The sequence below is a fragment of the Hippocampus comes genome, unplaced genomic scaffold (genome assembly GCF_001891065.2).
Source record: "Hippocampus comes isolate QL1 unplaced genomic scaffold, H_comes_QL1_v1.1 scaffold29, whole genome shotgun sequence".
Lineage (NCBI taxonomy): Eukaryota > Metazoa > Chordata > Actinopteri > Syngnathiformes > Syngnathidae > Hippocampus > Hippocampus comes.
The window spans coordinates 1,946,633-1,956,218 of NW_017805820.1; the positions used below are offsets into that span (position 1 = coordinate 1,946,633).

Consider the following 9,586-nt stretch of genomic DNA (forward strand, 5'->3'; position numbering starts at 1 on the left):
CTTCTCCACTTTAGCGCAGGGGGAGAGCTCTCCTCCGCGGAGGTTTTCACTTTGGACTTTAAGATTCATGGGCCCGTTTGACGGAAACAGTAACGTGGATCTTTTTAATTCATGACGTCTGAGTCAACACGTCGGGGGGGCGGTGGGTTCACAATGGGCCCCTAGTGAGGGAGCCGACAGGAATATACAGGAATTATAGGGCCGGTGGGATAGGGGGGCGGAGGGGGGGGGGATGGATCGCCTTCACATGTTATGCAGTCCTCCTCTACGATCCCATTTTATTGCTTTTTAGTTTGACTGTATGGTGTAATTAGACCACAAAATGGGTATCGTATATTCTTGCACCAGGCATATGACCGCATTTCCACTTGCGTGCGCGTGTGCGTGATCGATGTGTGCGACCTGATAGAGACAAGAAGGGACGAGTAAAAGATGGCCCGTATGGAATAAAAGGAGCCTTGCGGGAGGTCAGCACCCGTGTTGTGTGCGTTCTGCTCGGCGGAGTGAAGCTGTCACTCATCAGGCCAATACAGCTCCATCCGTCACCCAAACTCAAAGAACAACATATCATCATCATCATCATCATCATCATCATCATCATCATCATCGTCGTAGTCGTCGCCGTCGCATTTATGGAAGCTTTTTTCCGCCTCCACTTGATTGACGGAAGATGCCATTTCAGGTCCATGTGCTTCCACAGGCGCAATAGCAATCAAACGAGAGGTAGTTGCTTGACACGATTACTTTTTAGCGGCTGATATATGGTAATCAAATTGGGTCCGCTGTTTCGACGGATTATATGTGAAAGTGACGAATTGTATACGTAAATCGGAAAGCGCCGGTGTCTCTTACATTTTTAATGTGTGTGGCCTATAAATATTAAACGTTCGAAATAAAAGAAAATTAAGGCGATAACTGCATGAGCGTGCCATATTCATCTGCTTCGCGCAGGTTTTCATTGGGCACTTAATTAGGGACACTGGAACTATCACCGCTATCTTTTAGAAAGTCTGCATTCACCGACATAATATGGTTTATAACAATCCGGTATGTATGTTGATTTTTTTGAAGGGTTGCAGTAGAATTGCGCTTCATCGTATTGTGACCTCAGCATTTCCTTAATTCGATAAATGAGAGTCCAAATTTTACAAACGACTGCAGTTTTGTGACGTAGCTGTCAGGAATCATACGTCACCGACAGTGTCGATCAAAACTGAGTTTGCAAAGATTTTGGGGCAGCCGCGCATGTGCAATCGCTTCGTGGGCCTATGGATTATTATTATTATTATTCAGTAGTTGAATTAAAATGTTTGGATTTAAAACATAAATGTTAAAATTAAATTCCTTTTGATACACCGTTTACGATCGCTGACACAACGAGACAGTAACTCATAAATAAGTATGATAATCTCAATTAAAGAGCAATATGTCATTACGTTTGATTGTTTTATATTTATAGTCTACAAGTGTTTTTCATCCAAATATTTAAAGTAGTTATGATCACAGTGAAGTCACGGAAGTTTTTACGATGTTCATAATGATGGACGACGGCGCGTTCTAGGTGACGTCACGTCGCCACCATAGGAACGGAACTCCGTCGTAAAACGAGGAGTCCATGCCGACGTGAAAGGAGGGGGCAAACAGCAGTGCGCGTCGATGCTGATCCATTTTGTGCAGCTGCTTACAAGCTGCATCATGTGTCATCGGCCCTCATTGATTCAACGGCGCCTAAAATCAAATCAAAAGTGCGCCGTCACCATGTGATAGTGTACCCGTCACTTCGTACACCGTTTGACGGCTCGGCTGATGAATGGGAGGGGGTCAGGGCAGAGGAAGAGAAAGAGGAGTCCCCCGCAAGTTTCACCGTGTCCCTTGCTCACAATTACCGCAATGCACCGTGACGCTTTCTGCGTGCTTGCACGGAGACGACGACACGCGCGTCTAAGCGAGTTAGAGACGAGCATTTGCGTTCAAGTGCTGATGTGCACCCTCAGCAATCCTCCCCATCTATCCGTGCAGCGGCGTTCAAAACTCAACACTCTGCCAAACAGGCATTAAATGACTACAATGTATTTTATATGACCAAACTAAAAGCATGGTTAAAAGTGGTAAAGTGCCGTAATTGTAGCGCATCGTGTGCAACTGATGTAACATGTCGAATAAAGTAAATCTAAAGGATCCAAAGGATTTTTTTGTCAGTGTACCAATTCATGTGGTAGGTCAATGAACAGCGAAAGAAATGCAGAGGCAGGCGCTCCTATAATAATAGGCCAATAGCAACAATAATAATAATAATAACACCGTGTGTATATACACACACACAAACATACACACACACCATATATATATATATATATATATATATATATATATATATATATATATGGCACCCTGATGGGACAATATATGTTTTTTTAAATTAGCTAGATGGACTGATGCACAGATAAGGAAAATGAATTAATTTGTTAATAAATAACTCATAATGTGTCCGTGCAAAGATAAATATAGAAAATATAGAAAAATAGATATACACACATCACGTGTATAATGTAGTAATGTAATATGTACAAATGTATAATAATAATAATAATAATAATAATAATAATAATAACAATAATTATGACTGGGAACAAGGAAGTGTTGATGTACATGGTCAATAAATAAACCAGCACCAAGTACTTGCAGCAGGCCTCGGATGGCGTACATGCGGGGCTCATGACGCTAATGCAGAGAGGCATATTACTTAAAAAGGAACCTTTTTAAGATTAAAAAAAAAAGATCCCCGGAGAACGCACGCGGACGCGCGCCGCAGCTGGAGCTTACGGGCGTGCGTGCGCAAGGATGATGAGAATGGGGAGGCGCACGCAGTCGTTCTCCAAACAGGCTAATTCGATCTGCAACTCCGGCCCCTTTCGCTCTCAAAGCAGCCCAGCGGCGGGGCCTCGGCGAGCTGTGGAAACTTAATTGAATTAAACGTCCCGCTAAACTAATTAGGCTGCAATCTGCCACGCGAGCTGTCCCTGAGCAAGGTTCGAATTAGGCGCGATGGATTTGTTCCTTTTTTTTTTTTTACTCTCCCCCCTTTCAAAGAATGACGGACAGACTGGTGGCTTCTCCTTTATTTGCCTTTTATGCTAATTTTCCCAGAGGGGACGTGTCACGTGACCACCCAAAGGTAACCAGTGCGAGCGCGCGTGGACAGACGCGCGCACTTTCCCAACCCTGCGCAGCAACAAAGACATTTGACTCAATATGGTCCACTCGCCCGATAACATGGTTGCAGGCAGGCGGAGTGCGTGGGCTCACTTGCACTCGGTGACTTTGTGATCTAACCCGCGACCCCGAAGAGTATAAACCGGCGCTTGAGAAAAGATGGACATGGGCGCGCATCAAGTCGAGGCTCGCGCTAGTTCCGAGATAAGAGTGCACTTGATCGATCGCCCTTTTCAGGACTTCAATGGCGCGCCTGCAAATTCTGCGTTAAGAGCGGGGACACACACGATAATTGTGCAAACGTACAAAGGCATCACTCAGTCACCACTTGCACATGCACACACGCACACTTACTACACACCCGCTACGTGTCTTCGTATTTGTGTGTGTGTGTGTGTGTGTGTGTGTGTGTGTGTGTGTGTGTGTGTGTGTGTGTGTGTGTGTGTGTGTGGAGGGTGGGGGGGCAGAATTTAGGGGAAATTGGGAGGGGAGTATTGACAAAATTAATGAGCATAAAAACAAATCAGCAAATATGCAAACCCGTGGGTGCCGAACCTTAAGTATGAGGACTCCACTGTATTGGGGAAACATTGAGGGGAAAGAAATTGTTTTATAACAATCGGTGAAATGTGACACAAACGATTTTCAAAATGATGAGAGTGACGGCAAAATATGAGAAATGTTCCTAAAAAGTCATAATTTTACAACAGCACCCACATGAGAGAAGACTGCTCAAGCTCTTCAAGTGTGAAAATTAACTCAATTTTGATTTTAAAAAAAAGGGCAGACCCTGTAGGTTAATGGGGTCAAATTGACCCATTTGCTGGGTTGTTCTTTCCAAAACCACAATTTTAATTTTGGATGTATAAAACCCCAAAGATGAGGTTGTTGTGATCTATAAAATAACCTAAAGTTGGATCAAATTGTCCCAAGTACAGAGTCCACCCAATATTTGAACCAAAATTGGGTTAATTTTTACCCAGCAGTTTTAAAGGTGCACTTTCCTTCTTTGGTTGTGACTCGCAATTACATTGCCGTGGCACCCAGAGCTGTACTGTGGTTGTAATTTGCCGTTCCTGACATTTTGACCACCTTATTTACCAAGTCAAATATTAGATAAAACTCTCATTGGGTTGTGAGTGGCTACGTTGTTGTTGTTGTATAGGCTATGCTAATCCATCACAGCATACTGTAATAGAAATACTGTACCAGCAGTGTCGTGAACAGTGTATGGCTCACATTTTTGCCAAGTTGTTTTTTCTCTGCCAAACACTTGGCTCCTGTGCGTTATCAACCTTCATTTCAATTTCCGTCATCAAATGTTCTTTGTTTTCGATACCAACCGGTACCCTTCCGCCCAACAACCTGGATGAATCGGGAACAGTCCAAACACACAAAACTTGACTTCTCCATCATCTTGTGTGTTTGCAGGACCTTGAACTCGCTCCCATTTGTCCTGGCGGCAGAAGGTGGACACGAGCGAGTCTGGTGGGGGGAGCTTATGGGCATGATGGAGAACCCGGTTTCTGTTTCTCCGTAATCTAATCAGAGAAATGGCAGCAGTCAGAAATAGCCTGGCAAAGACACTAAGAGCTCCTTCTCCTCCCCCTTTGACTTGTCTTCATCCTCGGGGAGGCTTGCCTCGATGCACACGCGCGCACCTTCGGACCTGAAGTGCAAAACCTGATCTAGCAGCTACTTAAGACAATGAGAAATGTCTCTTGCTTACACGTTTGCACTACCGTGTTTGCCATATTTCGGAAAGCGTTAGTCTCACTGAGGCCAATTTACAATCATAGTCATGCATGGAAGCATTTAGGCAACACGCCCAAAACATTCGGTATGAGAACTCGCTTGGACCATGAACATTTGGGCATTTTAGAGGTGCAATTAATCAACAACTCATCGATGAGCAAATTCATCGGCAGCGATTTTGATCATGGCGGTTGACTGGTTAAACACGTCCTCCTCATAGTGCAGAGGTGCAGGGTTTGATTCCAGGTGACGGCCTTCCTGTGTGGAGTTTGCATGTTCTCGACGTGCCTGCGTGGGTTTTCTCCGGGTACTCCGGTTTCCTCCCACATTCCCAAAACATGCACAGGAGGTTAACTGGACGCTCTAAATTGTCCCTCGGTGCGATTGTGAGCGCGAATGGTCGTTCGTCTATGTGTGCCCTGCGATTGGCTGGAAACCAGTTCAGGGTGTACCCCGCCGATTGCCCAAACATGGTTTGGATAGGCTCCAGCACACCTGCGACCTTCATGAGCATTGAGCAGTTCAGATAATGGATAGATGGCTGTTTTGATAATCCATTAACCATTCAGAGCCGTTTTTAAACTTAAATTCTCAGAAATTCAGCCCACTTGTATGTAGTATATATTCTCCGATTTCTGTAGACCTTCATGGAAGCAGAATGACTGCACTGGTCAACAGCAAATTGTAATCACAGATGGCTTTATATGTCCCTAATTGTATTTTTGCTTCCAATTTAAGTCTTTATTTTGTTTCTAACAAATCATGTTTTTAAGATGTTCATTTTTTTGTTTTTAGGTTTGCCCTCTGACCTATAAAAGCTTGCGCAATACCAATTCTACCACACGTAATTTATAGCTATGCCCTTTCAGAGAATGATCCACCTGTTGCTGATGCTAAACCTTAATTCATAAATATGTGACTATATTTCAAATTATATTATGAAAACCTGATGCGCTTTACAAGAAAAAAGGGGCAGATTTGGAATCAGAAAGTACTTATATCTCTAATTTTAAAAAAATGTAAATGTTATCTTTGTTTTGTTACTTTGGAAAACAATGAGCACCATTTTGCCCATTTTCTGACACAGGATTGACTAAACCAGGAACTAAATCAATTTATTTTATTTTACCAAACCTTCGCCCTCTTACATGAAATTAAAAGGTGTTGTAAATTGTAAATCAATCATGAGAGGCGAACTATCACCGCATTGTCTCGTGAAAGAGTTGATAGTTTCACAATGTTATGTTGTTGGGGGTCTCGTCAGTCAATGAATGTCTTTCTCTCACCCCCTCTGCATGCTAATTCTTCCCTACACAGAAAACGACATTCCCGCTGAGTGTATGCAACATTCTCTCCACACCAGAATTCCAAAGAAATTCTCCTGTCATGTCGTCTCACAAGGTGGACAAGCGTTATTGTCGTACGACTCCCACCCACCCGCACGCATCCATCAGGAGATGTCAATAAGGACACACACACACACACACACACGCACACACAACAAAAACAGGAAGAATTTGCTTTTTGTTGTGCTGACTTTTATTTCCAGCGTGGAGGCTGGTGCGCACACACACCCAGGAATGGGACAAATGTGGCTCCATCACGTGACTTGATCAAACAGTCACGATGCATTCATTTCTGTGAATATTCTACTCTCATGTCGACATAACTCCTGGCAATTAGCATGCATCATCAGGAGCAATTCACTTTATATAATAATGTCACCGGATTTGATTCGAGTGGACGTTTGTGAAAGTGAACAACAGGCGGCTAAACCATCTTTTTCGTTGAGAAAAACAATCCTCCACAGCAGATCACTCTTCATCCTCTAATTGAAATAATAATCCTTCAGTAGTTTTTTTTTTTTAACAACCGCGGCTCTGCCTGCAAATAAACACCCATTTGTGACAGACCGAATCTTGTCAATATGTTACAAACATTTTAATCATCACTGTGGTCTAACAGCTGCTAATGTGTCATCTGATGCGTCACACGAATGAGATGTTGGCGATGAATGAAGCATTACTAGACAACTGGGCTCTAAAACGATCGGAGGTTCCTCCTCTAATTTGCGAGTACAGTGGTACCTTGACTTAGGAGTTCAAGTTGTTCCCTGACCAAGCTCGTAATTCAGTTTAGTCGAATATCAAATCAATGTTCCTCATTGAAATGCCATTAATCTGATCGAACCTCTCCCCACATTTGCATTTGTTTTTAGTAAATAAAAATAGCACCATATTGTTTAAAATCTAAAATATAACGTGGCCTGAAGGAATTAACTCGTTTTTATAAAGTGTAATTATTGTACATCGTGAAGTATTGAAGCCTAGGGAGTGACACCATACAATGGAGGCCGTACGGCCAGTTAAGAGTTCAGTGTGAGCGTCTGTGGGCCTTTTTTTATTTGCTGTTTGAGTCTCCTGACCAATAAATGGCTAAAGCCAGCCACTGTCGCTCTCCTTGCCCACGTGCGAGGGGCATCATCACAAAAAAAAAAAAAAAAAAGCTGGCCACTCACACCCACCAACCAGTTTATTTTAAAGTGGAACAATTCAATAGGATTCCGATTCAATATGGTTTGGCTCAGTCCGAGAGGATGTGGCGTAGACAAAAGGCAAAAAAAAAGCCTGACCTCCTAAATTGAAGCACTTGTATGTCAAGGTACGACTGTACATGTGTAACGAAACAAGAGGCGGTGATGTGAGGTACTTTTGTGACTACAAGACCTTCACAACCGTTTTAATGTTCGGGACTGAGCGGAGGGCGGATGTCGAGCGTCCTGGCCGAGCTGTCCTCCCCGACCACCTCCAGGCGCAGGCTGGAGGCGCTCTGCTCCTCGCGGCCGTCCGACTGGACGCAGAGGCGCAGCGTGCAGCCTTTGGGCAGCAGTTCCTGCTCGTAGGCCGCCGCCAGCTGGTTCACCACACGCCGCTCCACCTAACACACACACACACACGCACACGCACACGTACACGCACGCACACACAGATCAGATCATTCTGGTACCTATCAACACATATTATCCATATCTTGCGCACCTCGTGCTTTATGGAGCGTGCTCCGTAATGCACGTTGTAACCGCCCGCCAACAGGTCCAGGACGGGCCGATCCCACTGAAGGGTGATGTCATGGCGTTGCTTGGCCTAAGGACGGCGCACACAAACGGAAAGAAAGGTCAGTTGACGCGCAAACGTCGAAGGAAAGACATTCTGACAGGAATGACTAATGCAGACGCAAAAGATAAGACGTCCAGCAGCATTTCTGCCAGCTCTAATCGACACTTCCCTAATGGGTTTTTATCCAATGCTAATCAACAGTAATGATCGGTGCTGCTCATTTAGCGACACGTGTTAACCACTTCACTCGGCGAGGACGATGTACACAACCCAGAACACCGCATTTAGACGCAAATAAATCGTACAATGATGCCCACTTGAACAATGTCATGTGATGATAAAAAAAGGTCTTGTATGAGCTCTTCCTCCTTAACAAAGAAATGTTAATTTTTGATCGGCACTGTGGGAGAGATCTTTATTTAACAACGTGTTTGTTGTCAACTGACTTGACTTGCTGCTCCACGTACCTTCTTAGCCCAGAAGCTGAGCTCCTTGCCAACCAGCTGGAGCAGCTCGGAGTGACAGAATGGCAGGAAGTAGACAATTTCATTGATCCGACCGAGAAACTCGTCTCTCCGGAAATGAGCCTAAGCAGGAACACAAAAATTAAGTTGAAAGCTGATAGCAAAGTAGAACTTTCAGGTCAAAGTGCAAAGTTACCTTGAGGATTGGTCGAATGACAGACTCCTTAAAATGTCTGGAAATGGTGATGTCATCACCTTTCTGGACATCCTCTGAGGAAATCCACAATAGAAATACACACACTGACCAGTCACAACATTATGACCACTTGCACAAATGAGGTGCGATGCAAAAGCTGCACCCAATGTACGGTCTTGACAAAGATAATACGATAAAGTGTCATTAATGGCCAATTAATGGGGGTGTGCCTTCAAAGGGCCGTGCCCACGTCTGATTGGATGTCTGGTTCAATCAAATGGCTGAAAGTGCATCAGTGAATGCGACTCTCCTGACAAATTATTTTTTTTTTCCCAATTAACTTGAGTTTCATCTGGAACTCCAATTTTGGCTTGTAAAAAAAATAACGACACAAAACCAAAACTCCCAAAATAAAATAAGACAAAAAAACTAAGTGACAGCTTATCACTGGAAATTCCTAAGATGGGGCACTTGAAAGTTGAAGTACCAGTGGATGGTGCAACAGTGCTTCGCGCCGTCCCATATGGTGTGACAATCTCAAATGAAATATTCTCACCAAGATTATCTGCCAGCTTCCTGCGGGTGACCTCCTCCGCCTCCTGCCGCAGCTGCAGGCCATGCTGGGCAATTTCATCACTCGCAACGTTGGACGTCATGATGAAGATTGCGTCTTTACACTCGATGGTCTTGCCCTTGCCGTCCGTAAGACGACCCTGGGGGGGAGGCGTGGGCACCACAAGTGGCCTTTAACAACTCCAATAACATGACGGGATGTGTGTGTGTGTGTGTGTGTGTGTGTGTGTGTGTGTGTGTGTGTGTGTGTGTGTGTGTGTGTGTGTGTG

At 44.3% G+C, this 9,586-nt stretch overlaps 1 protein-coding gene across 1 annotated transcript in view; it reads right to left on the minus strand.

The window, feature by feature from the left end:
* Positions 1 to 6,754: 6,754 nt before the first annotated feature.
* The window catches only part of clpb (ClpB family mitochondrial disaggregase), a 26,971-nt gene continuing 24,139 nt past the window's right edge, over positions 6,755 to 9,586 (minus strand). Inside the window, exons 12-16 of the mRNA XM_019886038.1 lie at positions 9,301 to 9,457; positions 8,745 to 8,818; positions 8,552 to 8,671; positions 8,007 to 8,111; positions 6,755 to 7,905 (exon numbers count right to left, since the gene is read on the minus strand). Coding sequence (XP_019741597.1) covers positions 7,708 to 7,905; positions 8,007 to 8,111; positions 8,552 to 8,671; positions 8,745 to 8,818; positions 9,301 to 9,457 — 654 coding nt within the window. The 3' untranslated portion in view covers positions 6,755 to 7,707. The remainder of the gene's footprint in view (positions 7,906 to 8,006; positions 8,112 to 8,551; positions 8,672 to 8,744; positions 8,819 to 9,300; positions 9,458 to 9,586) is intronic.